Source organism: Bos mutus, chromosome 6 (assembly GCF_027580195.1).
Source record: "Bos mutus isolate GX-2022 chromosome 6, NWIPB_WYAK_1.1, whole genome shotgun sequence".
Lineage (NCBI taxonomy): Eukaryota > Metazoa > Chordata > Mammalia > Artiodactyla > Bovidae > Bos > Bos mutus.
The window spans coordinates 85,860,847-85,883,470 of record NC_091622.1 but is presented as its reverse complement, the minus strand read 5'-3'; the positions used below and the strand labels follow the sequence as shown (position 1 = coordinate 85,883,470).

At 40.0% G+C, this 22,624-nt stretch overlaps 1 protein-coding gene and 1 non-coding gene across 11 annotated transcripts in view; one reads left to right on the top strand and one right to left on the bottom strand.

The window, feature by feature from the left end:
• Window positions 1-22,624, bottom strand: part of RUFY3 (RUN and FYVE domain containing 3) — a 92,777-nt gene that overhangs the window by 2,331 nt on the left and 67,822 nt on the right. For 3 of the 10 annotated variants that reach the window (XM_070372485.1, XM_070372487.1, XM_070372489.1), the window contains 10 exons: window positions 20,987-21,056; window positions 17,019-17,111; window positions 15,239-15,322; window positions 12,852-13,019; window positions 12,053-12,150; window positions 7,606-7,725; window positions 5,774-5,876; window positions 4,611-4,690; window positions 1,885-1,912; window positions 1,051-1,122 (listed from right to left, as the gene is read on the bottom strand). In XM_070372485.1, coding sequence (XP_070228586.1) covers window positions 1,051-1,122; window positions 1,885-1,912; window positions 4,611-4,690; window positions 5,774-5,876; window positions 7,606-7,725; window positions 12,053-12,150; window positions 12,852-13,019; window positions 15,239-15,322; window positions 17,019-17,111; window positions 20,987-21,056 — 916 coding nt within the window. The other 7 variants (XM_070372490.1, XM_005897050.3, XM_005897051.2 and 4 more) reach the window with 4 other exon arrangements.
• On the top strand, window positions 12,519-12,590 carry TRNAY-GUA (transfer RNA tyrosine (anticodon GUA)). Its single transcript has one exon. It is a non-coding gene; the product is annotated as a tRNA-Tyr (tRNA).

Sequence of the window (22,624 nt, the reverse complement as noted above, 5' to 3'; positions counted from 1 at the left end):
GTGCAGTGGAGTAGGGGGGAATCAATCTTATTTGAAAGCCTGGGAGGAATGTTTCCTCTGACATATTGCAGTTACTTTGCAGGTCTTAGACAAGAAAAGCCAGAATTAGATTAGCAGCCTCTTCTGTTCTGGAACACATTTCTCTAACTACAACTTCCAATTCTATAAAGGCAGTCCATCTTTATCTGTTTCTGCTAATTTAAGACTAGGTCATACTACAATTTTGCTTGTTAAAATTTTAGCACGATCACAGACACTGGCAATTGGGTTGTAATGTAGAATTTGGGCATGTTTCCATCTCCTCTATGCACTTGTTCCTGACACTCATTTGTCTGTAACATTTCTTGAGCATCTGCTATGAACTGGGCACATATTAGATACTGGGGGATCCTACTGTGAGCAAGGCACAGATGTGGCCGTCAAAGATGCTTACTCTTCCTTGCGTGCTCCCTTCACCCAGCTGACTCTAGAATGACAAGCTGGGAAGGTGCTCAGACAGAGACCCTTGAGGATCCAAAGGGAAAACAAGTGGTTTGGTGGAAAGAGAGCTTGTTTTCCTTTCAGAGGGTGTTTCCCCAACTAGTTCAAAGGATTCCCTTCCCTAACCTGTCTTCTCTGTTCTAAACAGGATGGAGTACTGGAAGGAGTAGACTTTGCAGCCAAAGTCAGGCTGCATCTGAGCTTTCAGTAACTGGGAATTGCAGGTGACACCTCTGAGCCCAAGGCTCTTCATAAAATGATGGCACAAAGGACATAAGCTTAATGAGACCAGGACTTCATGTACACTTTGTTCATTATCCTTTTGTAATGAACAAATTTATACATTCGCTTATTTTAAATTATGTAGTAAATTCTGTATTTAATATTTGAATGGGGATTTACTGATATGACTTAATAGGACTGAAAATAATAGGTACACACTCACTGCTGTTCCTTTTGCTTCCCACCCCCCACTCTGCACTCTACATGGCAAAGTCCCTGTCATCAGAAGCAGCTAGTCATGCAGTGGGCGTCCCTACGAAGAACTTGTTTGTTTCTCATCACCGTTACCTTTGTTAGGCTGCAGTCTTCCTGGCATAGCTGACAATACTTCGGTGGCTTTTCGGAGGGCAACAGCTGATCCTAAACCACACAGTGAGCCAGTCAGTCTCCCTTAGCCCCAGAAATATATTTTCAGAATATGCATTTTTAGTTACAAAATTATATAATCACACTGCAGACTATTGGAAACTAGAAAAACAAGTTATATATATATATATAGTCTTACCACCTTAATACAACTCTGATAATATCATTATCCTTGTTGACCCTCTTAATTTTTATAATAGAGTAACAGGCAATTTTACTGATAGAAATTCATGTATATAAATGTAAAAATCTCCATCCCTTTTATATTATTCTGTCATGAGGAATGGAAGGGAGTAGGCTTCAGTATACCTAGTAAATAAAAGACCATGGTAACTCAGACATAGAAGCATTTATCATCTTTCTCATGGAGTTACCACTATATTTTGTAATGTATTTCTTAACCGTTGATGTTTGCTTATTTCCAAGTGATCAAGAGGTACTTTTTCTCTTCCTTTTATTTAAGGGAAAGCTAAGGGCAAGGGAGGTCTGGTGAGCTCTCTGAGGTCTCACAGTAAGTCAAAGAGAATCTCAAATAGGAAGTGAGCACTGCTGTTTTACTTAGTAAATTGCTCAAAACTGTCCTACTTGCTGTGAGAGTGTTGGGGAAATGCATGTTTAGGATATTAAAAGGATGGGGCACAGAGACTTGTATGCATTCACCTACCTCCCTTGCTGCCCTGTTTACAACTAGGCAGGGCCCAGCCAACTACCTACCTAATTTTTTACAAGATGTTTTAGGACAGGAGACTCAGTTACCTGTTGATCCACAGGGTGAGACTGCAGCCTATAACAGGAAAGTAAAAACAGTAACTAACAGCGGCTTATATCTCCTTTATCATTTTCAAAGCATGGAGAAAGCAATACCATGGTTCTTCTATGTTGCTGGGACCAAAGTAATTATTAATGTTGACCTCCAAGGAGAGGAAATTTTGGTTGTTAAATCTATTACTAGGATAAGATCCTATATTAGTCTAGGTTCCTGTTTAAAAATAGATGAGAGTTATATTTTGTTTTCTTCCTACTATCAAGAAAATAGTCTTCGTGTCTCCCAACCTACAAAGCCCCAGTGGCTGAGGCCATGCATTTTAATAGCTTTTTTTCCTATCTAGTATTATGGAAACCTGCTGATTCTCATATGTCATGTATTAGTCCCTTCTCCCAAGTTATCCATTTAGATTGAACTATTTCTTCATGAGACCAGCTGAGCTAACCCCAATTTTCCCAACTTGGAACAGAACTTATACAAGAGAAGCAAAGCCCACATTAAATTCTGGGGGAAATGGACCACAGATCTATAATGATTCCAATTCTCTTCAGTTGAATGGCAGTGTGACCATTAATATGACCAGCTTGGCAGCTGTTCCTTGGACCACAATCCAAGGCAACTTTGGGTATGTTTTAGGATGGCAGTTCTCGCCAGGCGAGGCCCTGGAAGCAGCTTTTATTTAGTGCAGAGGAAGACAAAGGAAGACATGATAAAGAGAGGCAACTTGGGTCTCTGTGTGCCTCATTTTTCTCACCTGTAAAGTAGGAGTAGATGATTAAGCTTTTTTAAGGAGAAGTAAATTTGTAACGCCCCACTCCAGTACTCCTGCCTGGAAAATCCCATGGACGGAGGAGCCTGGTGGGCTGCAGTCCATGGGGTCGCTACGAGTCGGATATGACCGAGCGACTTCACTTTCACTTTTCACTTTCCTGCACTGGAGAAGGAAATGGCAACCCACTCCAGTGTTCTTGCCTGGAGAATCCCAGGGACGGGGGAGCCTGGTGGGCTGCCGTCTCTGGGGTCACACAGAGTCGGACACAGCTGAAGTGACTTAGCAGTAGCAAATTTGTAAGGAGACAATGAACGTGACGCATTTTTTAAGCTGCAGAGTACAATACATATATAAGGTAGTATACTCATGCCTCCTGGTTTTCAGGTTCCACATCTGTGGTTAGTTAAATCCCAGAGGCACAATCCACAGATACAGCGCATTATGTTCATTGTACCAGGCCATTTTTTGTAAGAGACTTGAGCATCCATGGATTTTGATATCTGAAGGGGCTCCTGGAACCCTGGATGCCAAGGGATAGTCATTGTATTATTTCTAGGGCCTAAAATCAGAACCTGACATGTAAGACACTCCTGAAAGTAAATGACTTGATTTTTGTCTGGCATGAGCTGACTCTGAAAGGCCCTTTTAAGCCTTGGTTAATTTTATGGTCTAATTCCTTCCCACAGCCCATGATGGTCTGTAGGAAGATTAGCTCTAATCTTAAGGAGTTTAAGGCTGGTCCTGGATCAGACCATGTTCTCTTGGGAGTAAAACTTAAAGGTACTGGAATCACTCTGGCCTTGGAGGCAAGGAAGGACTGTTTAGGCTAAGCACCTCCAAAATCATCCCGCTGTTGGACTGTGTGATTTATCTTCTCCAGCAGCTAGTTTTGCTCCAGATGACATATTATCTCATTCTTAGGGCATCAAAGATTGGACAGATTCAGCTGCCAAAAATATATACTATATAGGTCTCTCAAAACTCCTCTGTGGTATCTTTCCTTGATACTAATCTTTTGTTATTGTTGTCATTATGATTGACTTTAATTTTTCGTGCAGTGTTAGGTTCACAGCAGAGCTGAGCAGAAAGGACACAGATTGCTTATATATTCTGCTGGACCTCCCACCCTCCCCCAATATCAACATTCCACACCAGAATGGTACCCGATGCGAACAGTTACTGAACCTAAACTGACACGCTGTGAGTCATGGTTTACCTTAGGCTTCTCCCTTGGTGGTGTACATTCTATGGGTTTGGACAAATATATGACGACATGTATCCATCATTACAGTGTCATAGAGTATTTTCACTGGCCTATAAAATCCTTTGTGCTCTACCAATTCATCTATCCATATCTCCTAATCCCTAGTAATCATTATCTCCATGGTTTTGCCTTTTCCAGAAGGTCATGTAGTTGGATGTAATTTGTTAAAAGTCAACTTCCTGGAAGGGATCCCATGTTCTTCAGTGAGCAAATGAGATGAAGAGTTAAGAAAAATAAACTATTTTTCTCTTTAAGAGAAAAACATAAGGGAAATAAGGGAATGTATTTGAAACATAGCCTCCATTCACTTAGCACACAGGTGGAAGCAGGTCATGCTCAAGTGCATTAAGAACCCAGGAAATGCTATGATTTGTCTTTCATTCACTTGTCCTACTGATCCAGTAGAGATCAGATTAGAGCTAATCTTTTAAGTGATAGTTTGGGGATTAACCAGGAAAGAATCAGAAGACAGACAGCCTGATCACCTTTATTTCTTCTGAAACTGACTAAATGGGTTTGGTTCAATATGTGTTATCTGGTTTATTCCTTATTCACTCTCCCTTTAAAATGTCTTTCTGGAATATTAATATTACAAGTCAGTGTCTGATCTGAGTCACTGCCAATGTCTAACAAAAGCTCCCTCTGTCCCACCACCCCAAAAGAGCTTTATATCTTAGTACTTTATTAGTAAACACCTGTGGCTTTCTTCCAGGGGCTTGTTTAGTTTAACATTTTCCTCTTGGATTTTGTGCTTCCCATCCTGCCAAAAGAAAACAGCCCAGTTTGTTAATTGTTCAGATTGCCAAACAAGCTTAACCATGCAGACATTTTCTTCTGTATTGTCCTAGCTTGGTATGAAGCTAAGCAGCTTTTTTTTTTTTTTTAAAGGTTAGGGGAGGAATTTAACTTTCAAGATATTTGCCTTTATTCTTTGTTCCGAGTAGTTTCTTAACAAATTATTTGGATAAGACTTGCAACAAATGATTTTCAGAGTAGATAGTTTTTTAATTCTTGAGACTGAAATGAATTCAGAATATATCCTATTTACTTACAAAATGGGCTCAAGGTATCAGTTACTTCTTAGGACAAAACCCTGTTTCCTGGGTCCCAGGGATAATCCAATTTTGGCTCTCTCACCACTATAGGTGCTAGAGGTCTCTTTCCTAACACTGTTCTCTAGAAGCTTCTACTCCTGCTCTTTAAACCACTCTGTGTTATTTCCCATTTCCCAAGCCTAGTTCCCTCTTTTTCTAAATTTCCCAAGAGAAGCACCTTGAGTATGCTAAACTTGAAATCTTCATGACTTGGAAAACGGTGTACAGAAGCAAATCAACATTTAAGACAATTCTGTTAAAGGGGAATTCAGGATTAGGGAGGGATGGTGATACCATATTATTAAAAATATTAGCTACTAAAATAATCTTAACAAATTGAAAGGATTAAGATGGTCACTGTAGGACAGAGAAGTAAAGGTCAGGGAAGCCTGGTGCTGCAGTCCATGTGGTCACAAAGCGTCAGATATGACTTAGTGACTGAACAACAACGAAAAGATGGTCACTGGAAATTATGGTTATCAATCTCCTTTTCCAAATGAATTCAAGTTAGAGTGTCCTGGAGGCAGACTTAGAATCAAGCTTCCATGTGTCTACCCCAGCGCCTGCCTACCACCTAGGTACTCAAGGCCATAGTAATGAAATGTGTTCCATAAGAGAAAATAGCCTGGTCCATCAAGGTAACCTCTAAAAATTGGTCCTCCGTCCATGGGATTTTCCAGGCAAGAGTACTGGAGTGGGGTGTCATTGCCTTCTCCAAAGTAAAGGAACAAGGGAATAACAAACATTACCATTTTGGGTTCTTCTGGCTTCTGGGATCCCTTTCCTGGGATGCTCCTGCTGTTTTGTAACCTTCTTTCTCTTTCCTGTTTTAGCTCTAACTCAAGATGATTCCTGGGATGGGTGGGAGAAAAAAATGATGAAAATTTGGATTTCTGTACTGTTTTCTAAAGAATGCCAAACCCTTTTCTTAGAATTCAGTAATTAAATTTTAATACTTGATTAACAGCATCACTGATTCAATGGACATGAACTTGGGCAAATCCCAGGAGACAGTGAGGTACAGGGAGGCCTGGCATGCTGCACTCCATGGGGTGGCAAAGAGTCAGACACGACTTAGCACTTAGCAACTGAACAACAACAATAGAAACAACCGTGTATATATGGACAACCAGGTTTTAAAGTGCACGTGTGCAAAGTTGCTTTAGTCGTGTCCAACTCCGTGACCCTGTGGACCGTAGCCCACCAGGCTCATCTGTCCATGGGATTCTCCAGGCAAGAATACTGGAGTGGGTTGCCATGGCCTCCTCCAGGAGATCTTCCCAATCGAGAGGATTGAACCGGCGTCTCTTCAGGTCTCCTGCATTGGCAGGTGGGTTCTTTACCACTAGTGCCACCTAGTGGTACTATGGTATGTCCACACTATGGACAACCAGGTTTTACAGTAAAATACAACACAATAAAACTAGTAGCACTAGAATACATTCGACGTATTTAAGCTTCCTGGGATGATTAAGAATGTACTTTAGGATCTCCCAGTGTCTGCGGGCACTACTCTGAGTATTGACAATTAACACTAACTCTTAATGAATAGTTATGGTCAACTGAATGCTGGTAGGATTCACTATAACTGAAGGATAGTATTCCTAAAATTTCAAGATACCCTATGAAAGCACTGACACTGTAAGTCCCATCACATTTTAATTAGCTATCTCTTTACAGTTATGCAGTCAATCCCCAGTTACACCCTCAACCACCAGTGTCCTTAGTAGCTGTGTACTTGTATATCCAACAACAAACTTATATTTGTTTGAAAGCAGTGCCTCTGGCACACAGTTGAGTCTCATTTGAGAGATGGTATGGAAGAATGGGCTTCCCAGGTGGTGCTAGTGGTAAAGAACCCACCTGCTAATGCAGGAGATGTAAAGAGACATAGGTTTGATCCCTGGGTCAGGAAGATTCCCTGGAGAAGGGTATGGCAAATCACTCCAGTATTCTTGCCTGGAGAATCCCATGGACAAAGGAGCCTGACATGCTACGGTCCATAGGGTCACAAAGAGTCAGACATAACTGAAGTGACTTAGCACCCACACACGATATGCTGACTTAGCATGCACGTGCGTGGAAGAATGGTTAAGGGCTTGGAGTCAGAGAAATAGGCTTTTTGAATGTGGCTACACATTAGCTACGTGAATTTGGACAATTTAACCCCTCTAAGTTTCCATTTCATCTGAAAGTAGGGGTGATGAGATCACAAACAGGGTTGAAGGGAAGATGTTAGGAGAAACTGCATATGAAGTGCTTAGTAAAGTATCCTGCACACAGTAAGAATTCAGGAAATCCTGTTATTATTAGTGTGGTGTTGGCCATTACAGTCTTTTACTCCATCCTATTTATCTGGGACCTTGGGTTCTAATTTCCTGTTTCTTTGGTAGCAAAAGATGCTGACAAGATTTGGGGAATGCTGGTGTACGTGAAGCTTTCTGGATTCTAGTTCTGGAGAAAGGACTTGGCAGAGACAGAATGGAAATGGCTGGAGCAGGAGACTCCCCCCTACCCCCTGGCTGTCTAGCATCAGTACTTCCCACGACCACCCTGGCCACCAAAGCTGCGCTTTCTTCACCGCTGCCTGGTGAGCGCCTCCACTTCCAGCTGCAGACTGTTGATCTTGTCTCCAAAGTCCTGCTTGAAGAGCCGGTTGTCCAGTTCAGCAGACTGGCGGCCTCGCTCAGCCTGGCGCAATCTGGATGTGAGCCATATGAACGTGTGATAAAAAACAAAAGCCATGGCGGGGAGGAAGACCAAGTTCACAGCACAAAATAAAACAACCCAAGGAAGAAGGCATGGGGATACACAGAGAGGAAAATAAACTCTGCAGGACATGGGAAGAAATTATGGGGGGAAAAAAGATGGAGGAGGAACAAATCCTTTAACCAAAAAAAGCAAGATGAAGGTGAACCAGGCAGAGGAAAAGCTGATTTTCCATTTTTTTTTTTTATTCTAGTACTACAGTTTACAGCCATTAGATGATAAACAATAAAACATCACTTTTTAGAAAATCCATACCAAAGCCAACTTCAAGTACACAGTAATTAAAGTTAAATCCACTTTTTTTGTTTGTTTTTATTTCCTAATAGGTTTGGTACTTTATATTTCTGTTTTACACTCATAACTGGAACTTGCAAATGGGCAACTACCTTCTTATGACACGGAATTAGAACATCTTCCTTGTCCCTTTCCTTAACCACAAATATATTAAATCACTGGACACTATACATCAACCTTTACCCAGGCTTCGGGTTTTGACATAATGAAAAGCCTTTGTCAGAGTCTGGACATCTTATTCCTTTTCCATATCTACCACATAGTGTGTGACTAAGTGGACAAGCGTTTCAGCACTGGGCCTGCCTAAGATTCCTGACCATATTCTCTGGAAGATTCTGATGAATGTTTTCTCCCATATATCCTATAACTTTGCACCTATAAAAAGTATGTTCTAAGGTGAAGTATCTGGGGCTCTCTCTAATAGAATTTGGAAGCATGCTATGTGTAGTCTTTAAAATGTTTTATTTTGGTGTTTGAGCACTCCTTCCAAATACTCATAGAAAAGGCAACTCATCACCATAAAAGGGTGATGAAGATAAGAGTAGATGCAAAATTATAAGAAATAAACTAAGTTCAAAAGCACAGGAGCTTCCATGAGGTTGGCCATAGGCTCTTTGACTTGACTTTGGCTCAAGTCTGCAAGGACCTATAAAAACACACCTATAAAAATCTATCTTACCCTCTTAATCCTGGTTTTTCTAAGGTGATAAAGAATTTCAACAGCTGGAAGCAAAGGGGTTATCTTTGTCCCCACTTAAGCAGCTGAAATGCTGCAAATCCCATCAGAATGAGACAAAAGAGAAAAACAAAAATTTTGCCAAGCCTTTTTTGAAGTAATAAAGGCTTATGTAATGCCTGTCCCCCCAAATCAAGTCATTATAAAAATCAAAGTATTTATAGGATTATTACAATGTAAAGTCTAGGAAGGATTAGATCTGTGGTCACTTAGAAAAAGAAGCCTTGCTAATTACTGTTTATGAATACCTACTGGGAATCTTTATTTTTAGACTAAATAATAACAAATATAAGTTTATTTAAATTTGTCTGTTTCCTACTCTGAAATGGTTTTCTAATAGATTGTTATTTTTCTGAAAACTTAAGCAAATTCCTTTCTGAACAAAAAGTAATAGAAACTCTTAAGTAGAGGTTGTCAACAAGAGACAAGAGGCAGGGAACCATTACTTGGGTCCATGCCTCGTCATCTTTACTTCAAAAGGAAAAGCAGAATAGATTTGAAAAGTGTGTAGCCTATTTTTTTATATAGGAGAGGAGTGTCTGTATTAAAATTGCTTTCTCTGAGCTACCTAAATAGGAAGTGGAACTGCAGGAAAATGGAAGAGGTAGAAGATGACAAATATTAGGAGGGTCTTCCCAAGCTTCCATATTATTATGTTATCATAAGTTACCTAATCACTAAATTTATCTCTATGACTTTAAAGAACTGGAAGGATGCTGTTTTTTACCCCCTGAAGTCACTAAGGCAAAAAAGTTGCAAGCAATCTTGGTTATGGAGAAGAGGACTGTAGTGAAATACTAAGTACTTATCCTTGGCTTGGGGATTAAACCTAGATAACCAAAGTGAAAAGGGGTCATGGCCTACGAGATACAGAACTACTTTAGGAGAGTCCAAAACCGTGTGGTCGTCACCTCTAGTTCATTACATCGCAACGGCAGAACAGGCTCACTGACACAGACATTGTACCTAGAAACTCGTATTATGGGGGACTGGGTTGTAAAGGCATCAATCATGTATGTACAGAGCTTCCATTCCCTAGGATTTTTTTTTTTTAAAGGGGTGTTTATATATTGGTCAACTCAGAAGTAATTTCTCAAAGTTTATTTGGTAATTAATTAAGAACTTATACTAAATTTGCTACCTCTGGGGAGAAAATAAAGAAGAAGGAAAAAACACAGCCTATATATCAAACTGTTTTTCTTAAAGTCCAGCAAATTCAAAGTCAATTTTTGGTGACATTTTATATAGAATCAGAGCATAAATGCAATTGCTTTCAGATTTCTTCCTTTTACAATTAAGTTGTGATATCCAACTTGTGAGGTGACCAGCTGTAAAATGCCTAATGATGTTTTGGGATCAGTTTATTTGCTGCACTGTTTAAGGTCTTTGCCTGTTTCACCAAATCCTTTTCACTATGTTAATACAAATAAAAATAAAAATGGAGTGAAAGGGGAATGAGAAAATGAATAAATAGGAAAGACAAAAATAGCAAGAGAATAAGTCAGCTTAATACCTGAAGAGATAAGTCATTATTTCAGTTCTGTCTGCTTTAAATACCAAAACAAAAATCCACTGAAAAATCATCTGACACATTTCAAAAACACAATTTACGAACACTAATATTGATTTGTTAAATCATAAACATACAACTTTTATGAACAAGACAACTTTTGAGATAGACTGATAACTTTTTCATTTACAATCAGCCAAGCCAGAGGTTTCAAGCTTATTTATTAATTAACAATTAACTTCTGAGTCAACAATAATATGCAGTGCTGTTCAGGACCTACCCTGGTCAAGAACCACTCGAATAAAAGAAATCATCCATTCACCTATTCATTTACATGTCTATTCAATGAATGCTTTGGACACATGGCACTGTGATAGATCCAACAAGGGAACCTAAAGGGTACAGTTAACTAGCTTCAAGGAACTCACATTCTCATCAGAAGATAAGATACCTATATAAAGGTTTATAAGGTAAGACAGGAAGTGAGAAGTGCTATGAGCAGTATGGCTAGGTATAGATACAAGGCTATAGGAATTCCAACGAGGACAAACTGGGAAGAAGTATCAGAGGAAGCTTTGGATAAGTGGCATTTTAGCCTGAACATAAAAGATGTATCTGAAGAACAAGGGAGTGAAAAGAGGAAGGACATTTCTATTTGATGAAACTATTAGAAAACACAGTCAATTCTAAAGGAAATCAACCCTGAATATTCATTGAAAGGACTGATGCTGAAGCTGAAGTTCCAATACTTTGGCCACCTGATGTGAAGAGCCAACGTTGGCTCTTCCAATGAAAAGACCCTGATGCTGGGAAAGATTGAGGGCAGGAGGAGAAGGGGATGACAGAGGGTGAGATGGTTGGATGGCATCCCTGACTCAAAGGACATGAGTTTGGGTGGACTCCAGGAGATAGTGAAGGACAGGGAAGCCTGGCATGCTGCAGTCCACGGGGTTTCCAAGAGTTGGACACAACTTAATGACTGAACAATAACAATTAGGAAAGACACGGATGGGGAATATGGGAAGTGTGTCCAGGGGCCAGTTAGTAGTGTAGTTTTGCTCAAGTGCAAGAAGGGTGATCAGTGGGTGTTACAGGTAGCAAAGTTTTCATGACCAGGGGTACTGTGGCTCATTTAATCTTGAAGCCTTAGCCATTTCTCCTGGCAGCTGAGTCACTAGCAAGAATGTGGTGATTTCAGACAGAAAGACAGAAGAATAGCATAGGAAGAAGATGTACTTTGGGCAGACTGAGTTGTAGGCACTAGGGGGAAATAGCTGGTCAGGGGATGAAAATATAGAAGGAAGACAGAACTGGAGATCAACAGATCTAAGCACTGTGGGCAGGAGGTGACAGCGGAAGCTGCGGAACTGTTGAGGAGAAAGCAGAGAGAATAGGGAGATGAAAAAGGAGGGAAAGAGGTTCACAGTACCCCTCGATCACCTAGCACTAAAGTCTTCAAAGACTTCAGTAATAAACAGTAACAGAATCACACACAGATTTAAAAGTCCTTTCATCCTTGTACGTATCCCTCCTCTAACACATGACACTGAAATGGTTTTTAGTCACATCTTAAAAAACAACATTTAATTGGCTTTCTTTCTATGAACATGCCTGGTGATAAGCTGGGCGATTTCCACATACTCTCTGTCAAATCCACAGCACGTTCTCCTCACTTCCAGGACTGAATGCCCTGTTTCACTAGAGAAACAGCAATTTTACCTTTGTTCCAGTTGTTTAATGGTAGCAGCCATCTGATTAGTCTTCTCTTCTAAGCGACTGTTCAGTTCACTTTTCTGTTTTACTCCCAAGTCTGAACTCTGTTACAGAAAAGAATTATGAGTAATGTTTACATTTATATAGAATGTAAAATCCTGAAAAAAGTCACACGTGCCTTAATGGGAAGTAAAGAAATAGAAATGCTTATATATTAATATTTGTCCATCAGTTAATTCCCAAACAGAGAAAAGCAGGAAGCAATATTTAATTTAATATTAGTGTTGTTATCTGCAGTTTTGTCTCAAAAATCAACATCAGAAAGTACATCAATTTATCTATATAACTCAGTTGGTAGGTCAGACTTGAGAGTAGATGTGACAATGTGAAAAGTGGCTGTGGCTTTCCAGAATAAGCATACAGGATCCTATGATGGTCTGATTCCTAAAGTGGTTTATTGGCAGCTAGGGCTTCCCTGGTGGCTTAGATGGTAAAGCATCTGCCTGTAATGCAGGAGACCCAGGTTCAGTCCCTGGGTTGGGAAGATCCCCTGGAGAAGGAAATGGCTACCCACTTCAGTATTTTTGCTTGGAGAATCCCATGGACAGAGGAGCCTGGCGGGCTACAGTCTATGGGGTCACAAACAGCTGGACATGACTGAGTGACTAACACTTTCACTTTTCAGCCTCAAAGTGACACCACTCTTTCCTCTTGTATTTAAAGTGCGATTCTAGAGAAGAAGAGGGACAGAGGGAAGCCCTGGGATTTAAGGAGCCAGTGAGCCCATTCCTTGTGCTTCTCGTACCTGCAGCTTGAAGGCAAGTTCATGCTTAAGAGCCCTGAGATCGTCCAGCTGCTGCCGCAGAGACACCAGGGCATCCTGCTTCTCACAGACGTCCTTCTCCAGCATCTTCATAGCCAATTCCATCTCCTGTCTCATGCTGATCTGGATTTCCAGTTCTTTTTCAACGTCCTGCCCCCAGAGGGAGACAAATTACTTATTCTCTCTTTACTCAACTATGTACAAACTACAAAATTCTGCAGGAAAAGGCAGGCCTAAATTCTCAGGTCTGAAGTCTGGCAAAACAGATGTAAACCATCATTGAATACAGAGACATTAATACTAAGAATAAGAATAACCAGGATAATTATAGTAATATTTACTGAAGAATTTACAAATCTGAAAAACATGGTAGGCCAAAGGTAGAGCTATCTAATATGCCTAAAATACACACATACTTGAGGCACATCATTAGATATTAAAACAAACAACTGTATCATGTCCTGTTATAAAAATACGAAGTATTACAGTAGCCAGCACAAAATTAAGCATCTGGAATTCTCTTTAGTTTGAAGGTTGTTGACATTTTCAAGATCCCAAGGGACCAAAAAGATACTTTGGGTCCTCAAGGTAACATCTCAGTTACTGGGAACTGTCAATATGGCTGAGTTTTTTCTATTTTATTTTATATTGGAGCATAGTTGATTAACAATGTGTTAGTTTCAGGTGCACAGCAAAGTGACTCAGTTATACATGTACATGGATGTATTCTTTTTCAAATTCTTTTTCCATTTTTATAGATTAAGCAGCATTTCCTGTGTTTTATAGTAGGTCCTTATTGGTTATCTATTTCAAATATAGCAGCTAACTCAAAAATAGGCTGAACACAGAGCTCTGTATTTAATCACTGATACACTGCTTTTTGTATATATGCTCTAATTGAGAAAGGAGGTCAGTATGGCTGGATGAATAAAAAGAGAAGATTTCATGAAACTGAGAGAAATGAATTCAACGTCCAATGACTATTAGAATGAAAATGCAGGTGATATACAGGTCCCTAAAAGTAAAACAGCAATTTGGACTTGACGCTAAGTGGGATCTATTTCAGTGTCCTGAAAGGGAAAGTGATGCAATACATTTATGCTCATTTACTTCTATCATCTTGAAATTTTAAAAATATTACATGAAAAAGATGCATGTATGTTTATATGAAGTTCTCAGCATAAAACAAAGTCAAATAAACCTTGGTTGCTATTATTAAAATAAATATAGTGGCTAACTGAACTTTTATATTCACTTAACACGAGGCCTGCTTTTGTTTCAACCTTACTACTGCTGTGTTATTTGGATGATCACAGATACAAAGAACTGAGGTTCTTCTGCATCCACGCTGTGCCCAGGGCACATCTAGAACCTTGCCTATTTGCTTGGTTTCTTTCTCTGTTAACAAAACATTTATCATAATGTGGTATGGCAAAGTGGAAAATTTTTTGTACCATTTTTTCATTTGCTTCTTAACTGAGGCATTCCACTGTACGTGGCGACCATGACAGAAGGCAACTCAAACCGTATTTTTAAACACTGACATACATTATTTTATGGACCTTCTTTATGGAAAGCATTTTGAGACTGAATCTACAAACATATAGAAGGAAAATGATAATTATTTCAAGGATGTTAAAATAACATTGCTAAAGTAACATTAGCAAGAATACTGGAGTGGGTTGCCATTTCCTTCTCCAGGGGATCTTCCCAACCCAGGGATCAAACTCACGTCTCCTGCATTGGCAGGTGGATTCTTTACCACTGAGCCACCTGGGAAGACACAGGTTTATTATTATACTAATATTTGGATAAAATCAATTGCAGAAGTATTTCAGCCCTTATTATACATTCTTATATATGTATATAAATTAATTTCTATGAATATCTTAAGACTAATACCGATGTCGTATTTTTCTATTTATGTATAAAAACAAGAATAAATTCAGAAATAACAACTAAAAGTAAGAGAGGACAAGTCTACACTGATGACTCGTAGTAAGGAGAAGAGGAGCTGACCTATCCGAGGAGACATGTCTTTGCAGGGGTGAGGACTGAGGCAGTAAGAGAGATCATACAGTTTAAAAAGTAGGTTCTATATACCTAGCGTTTTTGCAACACAAACTATAAAAGCAAAAATAAATTAAAAATGAAGATTGGCAAAATTCTATTGGTTGTTGAGAATACTCAAAGCAAGGACTGAGGAAACACTGTAGGGAATATGGGTTAAAAGAATGAGAAAAAAATTCACAGGATCCATAAAATTTGTTAGACTACTACTGATCTTCCCTTGATCTATGAGATAAAACCCCTAAATGGGGGTATTTTAACATGGTGCTGAACCATGAGGACATAAAAGCACAGTTTACCAGTCGCAGTTGTGTCTCTTCCTTTAAGTGCTTCCTGGCTTCACTCAGTGCTTGCCCCTCAGAAGTCCGGTCTGGCTTAGGACCCTTGAAAAGGTAAGTAAAACAGTACACATCTGAGGATGTAGAGAATCCAACAGTTATCGGACACTAGCACTCCTATTCAGTAAGGAAAATGATCACACCAAAGCACATATGACAATGAACGAAGACAATAAAGAAACTGCAGAGGTTCCATAAATATTCTAAGCTGAACTGGGAAATTTTTGCCATTTTGTTTCAAGTCCTTGCAGCTTACCAAACCAAGTGGTAGAAGTCTCAAAATACCAGCCTCTAAGAAACAAAATAGTATTCACTGTAAACTATAAATTGGGCCAAAGTTTCAGTTATTCAGTCCTCCTCCAAAAGATCTCACATCTGCTATCTCCACCCAGACAGCGAGATAAGAGTGAAAGATGAAGGAAAGTGAAAGAAGAAGGAAAGTGAAAGTCGCTCAGTTGTGTCTGACTCTATGCGACCCCATGGCCTATACTCTAAGTGACTCCATGGAACTCTCCAGGCCAGAATACTGGAGTGGGTAGCAGTTCCCTTCTCCAGGGGATCTTCCCAACCCAGGGATCAAACTCAGGTATCCTGCATTGCAGGCAGATTCTGTACCGGCTGAGCCACCAGGGAAATGAACAGTTCACCAGAAACCTCTGAGCAGTCACAGTTGTCTTGTTTTACAAAATCCATGCATTAAAGTCAAACTTTGCCTGGTGGCTCAGATGGTAAAGCATCTGCCTATAATGAGGGTAGACCTGGGTTAATCCCTGGGTCAGGAAGATCCTCTGGAGAAGGCAATGGAAACCCACTGCAGTAGTCTTGCCTGGAAAATCCCATGGACAGAAGAGCCTGGCAGGCTATAGTCCATGGTGTCCCAAAGAGTCGGACACGACTGAGCGACTCCACTTTCTTTTTATTTATGTTGGTTCCCACTCAGAGGCTAGGTACTTACTCTTCAAGAACAATTTAAAAAACTGGATTTCTGGATTCCTAGGTCACAGTAGGTTAGAAACATGAGGCTAAGGAGTAGGGAGCATTTCCAGAAAGAGTAATGCTAACAGCAGTAAGAAATAAAAGATGCCAGTGAAATAAAAGGCAAAAAAAAAAAAAAAGAATCTGGGACAATTAAGTATAGGTTCTAGAAGCTCTATCAGTTTCAACAGCCCCCTTGAGCAGCACCATTATAACATAGTACAGAATTGCCAATGTTGATAACTATGATCTTCAGTCACCATAAAGGGCCACATGGAGTAAATCCTATCCTCTACTTAAGAAGGCTCAGAATTGTGCAGTACACAAAAGGTTTGCAAAATATGTTGAGACATATATAAAAGGGACTGAGTTATCCAGAAAATTCATTTATATGGGAACTCTTTCCCAGTGATATCAGAGATATACTTCTTATAAAACAGTACCATTATTTCTAAAAATAGTACAAATCATTATATAAAAATGTATATAATGTATAAAAAATGCAATGGTGTATATAAAAAAATACATTGAATTAGACTGCTTCTTGAAGTCTCTAAACAGATGTACATGGTGGTGAAGCCAAGGAGTGTCAATAGGAGAGGGGCATCAGCCTCCCATAACCTTCATCATTCAAGTAATTTTGCACCCAGTCTCAGGGAAAACAGTGCACTTAACATATGCAAAGGCTCGCTGCTTTCAAGCAGCCCTCTGAGCGTGCCACCCACCCACCCCCGCCCTCACTGTTAACACAGTGACATGCTCTCACCTTCCGATTCGATTCCAATATGTAGGAGCTTTCTTCTTTAACTCGTTCCATTTCTTCTTGCAAGGTGATAATTCTGTTGTTTGCAACTGCAAGCTGTTGATAAAATTTTGAAAATAATCTTTCTTTTATTAAACACAGAATAAGATAATTCATAATCTGCAAGGACATGATTTTCACGCTTAGGTATTCTAGAAGGAAAGAAAACTATCTATAACCCCACAAAAACTTAGGAGAGCTATCTTGAAAGACAAATATCTCTTATTACTGCTTTTTGTGTAAAAACTTTTTTTTCCAGTAACAGAATGTTAAGTTATGATCATTTACCTCAAGGGTGTCCCCATAGATAACTCATAATTATATTTAGCTACAAAACCTATTTCTAAAATGTTTGAGAGGTCACCTCATGCTTTGGGACCCATCTTACACACCCTCATTAAGACCTGTTTTTAGGGACTTTTCTGGTGGTCCAGTGGTGTTAAGGCTCTCTTCCCTTTCAATGCAGGGGCGGGCTGGTTTGATCCATGGTCAGGGAACTAAGAGCCCAAATGCCCTGTGGCATGGCCAAAAATTTAAAAAAAAAAAAAAAGACAAAAAGACCAAAGTTCTCACTCGAAAAGATGCCTTTAAACATCGAAGAGATTTTTCTGTTTCTTTTCAGTGCCTAAAGACAAGGTAATGTTATTGGCAGTGTGTCTTTAGGGGACATGTTTATAACCCTGTCCCAAGGGAGGGAAGAACGCGGTGGAAACACTCTCCTTCTCTGTATGTGTGGAGATTAGCTCCTGAGAGAACGACGAGGGGCCTGAAGGAGGCTGGGAAAGGCGCTGAGCAGCTCCTCTCAGCCACGCTGGTCTCCCTTTTTGTTGTCTCTACTTGGCTCCTGTTCTACTGTGTAAGTACAGCATCCAGGCTCTGGTGAGCTTTCTAGAGGTGGGTCTGACAGCCCATTTCTCTCAGAAGTGACTCTGGGCAAGCAGGTTGGTGCTCTTGATCCAAGCACACCTCAGATGGCTTCTTCCAAGGTCTCACCGTCAAATAAACATTAGGAATGACGACTCCAGACCCAAGTGGACTCTCTAAGTCAGCTTTACTAACACAAAGTGGATATTTATTTATCCTCATCTGCTCAGTTCTTTTCATCTTGTCCTGTGCACTCAGTCGCTTCAGTCGTGTCCGACTCTTTGCGACCTTATGGACTGTAACCTGCCAGGCTCCCCTGTCCGTGGGATTTTCACGGGAACACTGGAGTGGGTTGCCGTTTCCTCCTCCAGGGGATCTTCCCAACCCAGAGGATGAACCGTGTCTCTTGTGTCTCCTGCACTGGCGGCAGGTTCTTTACCACTAGCGCCACCTTTGTTCTACTAGTCCAGATTTCAGGAGGGAAGAGAGGTCCTTCTAGGTTTTGTTTTGTTTTGTTTTTTTAACTGGTCCCTTTAAATCCAAAATAGATGGAAATGAGAGAGGGAAGACCTTATTAGCCTTATCTGTTATTTATAAAGTCCACACACAGTACTTGCCCATGATTAATATTGCTGGTAAAATAAACTTAGGCCAAGAAGACAAGTCCCATGACTTAGGAAATAAAATTAATGATTTTATTTACTGAGTGCATGTGATGGATGTGTCAGGCACTGATCTAGAAAAGTGTTAGTCGCTCAGTCATGTCCCACTTTGCAACCCCATGGACTAAGCCCGTCAGGCTTCTCTAAGCTGCCAGGGAAGCCCCAGGAATACTGGAGTGGGTGGCCATTCCCTTCTCCAGGGGACCTTCCTGACCCAGGGATCGAACCTAGGTCTTCCTACATTGCAGGCAGATTCTTTACCAGCTGAGCCACCAGGGAAGCCCACTATCCAGGTCCTTATGTATTAACATCATTTAATGCACACAAAAAGTTTATTATCATTCTTGCCCCATTTTGCAGATAAGTAAACCAAAGAACAGAAGCTTAAGTAACTGGCCCCAGATCAGAGAGCTACCAAGCACCAGATCAGGGACAGGAACCCAAAGAGCCTAGCTGTGGAGAGCATGCTTAACTGCTATCCCACATCAACCCAATATACCAGCAACAGAATCACAGTAGAAAATTTTTATGCACAATGTTTCGAAAGCCTTGTGGGATAAAATTCTAAGGATCGTATCCATAAATTAAAAGTTCTAATATAATTTAAGAATCTATGTCCAAACATAAGATCCACAGAACTGAGCAATAAGGGAGGTGTTTTAAAGTCATAACAGTGAAAACGTTAGTTCTGAAAAAAATCTGATTAGATGGCATTTCTTAACTAGTGCTTTAACTTGCTTTTCTGTTTGTACTTTAGTTATTTATTTATTGGCCATGCCGCACAGCATGTGGAATCTCAGTTTCCCAACCAGGGATTGAGCCCATACACCCTGCAGTGGAAACTAGGGAGTCTTAACCACTGGACCACCAGGGAAGTCCCTAACTTGTTTTTTTAAGACCAAATTATTTTCTGAAGTATAGATGATTTACAACATTAGATTGGTTTCAGGTGGATAACATGGTCATTTAATATTTTTATAGGTTATACTTCTGTATATACAATAGATTATATACTTTTATATATTGTAACCTTAAAATTATAAAATATTGGCTAGATTCCCTCTGAAAGTGAAAGTTAGTCGCACAGTTGTGTCTGACTATTTGTGACCCCATGGACTGTAGCCGTCCGGGCTCCTCCGTCCACAGAATTCTCCAGGCAAGAATACTGGAGTGGGTTGCCATTTCCTTCTCCAGGGGATCTTCCTGACCCAGCAATCAAAACTGGGCCTCCTGCATTGCAGGCTGATTCTTTACCAACTGAGCCACTAGGGAAGCCATATTCCCTTTACTATATAATATATTCTTGTAGTTTATTTATTTTATACATAACAGTTGTACCTCTTAATTTTTTCTACCCCTATCTTGCCCCCTCCCCACTGTTTACCACTAGCAAGTTCTCTATTATCTCTGAGTCTGTTTCTGTTTTGTTTTATAGTCATTTTTTTGATTCATGTTTTAGATTCTACATTCCACATTTAGATAACAGACAGTATTTGTCTTTCTCATTCTTATTTTACTAAGCATAATAGCCTCCAGGTCCATCTATGTTGTGGTATTTAACCAACTTTGTTTCACTATAGGATAGTTATAATTTGAAAAAGAGAAGATAAAGTCTTTGTCATCTGAAAAATTTTATTTAAGGTTTCTCATAGAAACATTTAATGCTATCGAAGAAAAAAATATATTGTTGGTAAGCTAGGGAAAAAATATTAATCAGAAGTGAAGTATGACATTATATTTTAATTCTTATTTTAGGGACTTTTCTAAAAGTTTTCACATGCATATTCTTATCTGATCTTCAGGGTAATTGTGAGGCTAAAAGGGGAAACACTACTTTGCCAGAGAAGGAACTGGGTCTCTTGAGGGTCAAGTGACTTACTTGCTCAGGAGCACATGACGTGTTAAAGCATGACATGTAAGCAGGAATTACCAGTCTTCTGACCAGTGTTCTTTAGGTTATATACCTCATCACTCTATCACCCCAAGGAGAAAATAAAACCTGTAAAGGGGGGAACTCGCCAATCCAGCACACATAAATCAATGCCTGGCAGATGTGAGTCTGTGTCTAGCTCTGGGACATACATAGTATCCAAAATGTTCAATGAATAAATAAATGATAAACACATTATCTTACTGAACATTAACTCTAGGCTAGACCAGATAAAACATTCACACAGAAAGCAAAATATTTGATCAAACCAGGTTCTAACCCTACATAGTCCAACTGGATAACTGAGATACTTGACATAAGCCAGCTGGCCACTCTTGGTCAGAACAAGGAGTACTAGGGTAGATATTATCTGAAAAATCAAGTCCTATATTTCTGAGGCTTCAGAGAAACTCTTTTCCACTAATGCATTTTATTAAATTCTATTAAGTCAATCGAACAATTTCTAGAACACTTACCTCCTCTGTCAGTTTAGTGTTGGATTTTTCTAATGCATCCACTTTTGCCTGAAGGTTGTTTACAGTAGCACTATGAAGAGAAGAAAAAAATTAAGTCTCTTTTGAGACGCAGAACAATATCCTATATTTTCTTTTAAAACACCCATCATACTTATCATTCATTGTTTACTGTCTACAATTCTCAATAGGCTTATAGGCTCTAAGACACTTACAAGGTGATGGGTATCTTACCTGCTACATTCTTGGCACTAAAATTTGTGTTGTTTTTTTCCCCTTGGGAGAAAAGTACTGTTTACTCAGATCTTGTTCATGTTAATCATCCAGCCAAAGTATTGGCCCCTGAGAGGTTACTTCTCTGTCAGTGAGTCAATTAGGGCTTATTCTCAGCCTATAAATACTTCATCCCCCAAATCAAAATGAACACACCCAAAAGCTTTTTGTGAGGTTCATGGGGCATATGGGATCTCAGTTCGCCAACCAGGGATTGAACCCTCGACCCTTGCAGTGGAAGCACAGAGTTTTAACCACTGGACGGCCAGGGAAATTCCTTAACAAGCATTTGTTGATGAAATTTAAAAGTTCATGCACTACACTGTACTTCAAGGTTTACTTATTTAATAATAATAGTAGGCTACACGAATTATGATGTGCTTGTCACACACCAAGCACTCTTCTAAATGCTTTTACTTGCACAATTGCATTAACTCCTTTCAACAACCCCATGTGCTAGGCACCTCTGCTGCTGCTGCTAAGTCGATTCAGTCATGTCCGACTCTGTGCGACCCCACAGACGGAAGCCCACGGTTCTCCAGGTTCTCCAGGCAAGAACACTGGAGTGGGTTGCCATTTCCTTCTCCAATGCATGAAAGTGAAAAGTGAAAGGGAAGTCGCTCAGTCGTGTCCAACTCTTAGCGACCCCATGGACTGCAGCCCACCAGGCTCCTCCATCCATGGGATTTTCCAGGCAAGAGTACTGGAGTGGGGTGCCATTGCCTTCTCCGAGGCACCTCTAACTATACATAAAGAAACAAAAGCACTGAAAAAATAAATAATACTGTTATATTTATAATTCAGGGGCTTCCTTGGTAGTTCAGCTGGTAAAGAATCTGCCTGCACTGCAGGAGACCTGGGTCTATTCCTAGGTCGGGAGGAGAAAAGGGATAGGCTACCCACTCCAGTATTCTTGGGCTTCCCTGGTGGTTCAGATGGTAAAGAATCCACCTGCAACGCTGGAGACCTGGGTTTGATCCCTGGGTTGGGAAGATCCCCTACAGGAGGGAATGGCAACCCATTCTAGTATTCTTGCCTGGAGAACCGCCATGGACAGAGGAGCCTGGTGGGCTACAGTCCATGGGGTCGCAAGGAGTTGGACACGACTGAGTGACTACGCATAGCACAGCACATTCACTGTCAACTGTAACCGTATCTTGGTTAAGCTAACATCTCCACAGGTCACTGCTAGTTCATTATTAGTACTTGGCCCCCAGAAAAATGTACTTAAATTGTTTTTGAGCTTTCTAGATGGAACCAAGACTGTAATTTATACTCATACTGGTGTAATCACATTTTAGGTCTTACTTAAATTAAAATGATTATCTTTCACAAGAGAACTATAAATAAGATAATTAAATGGATATA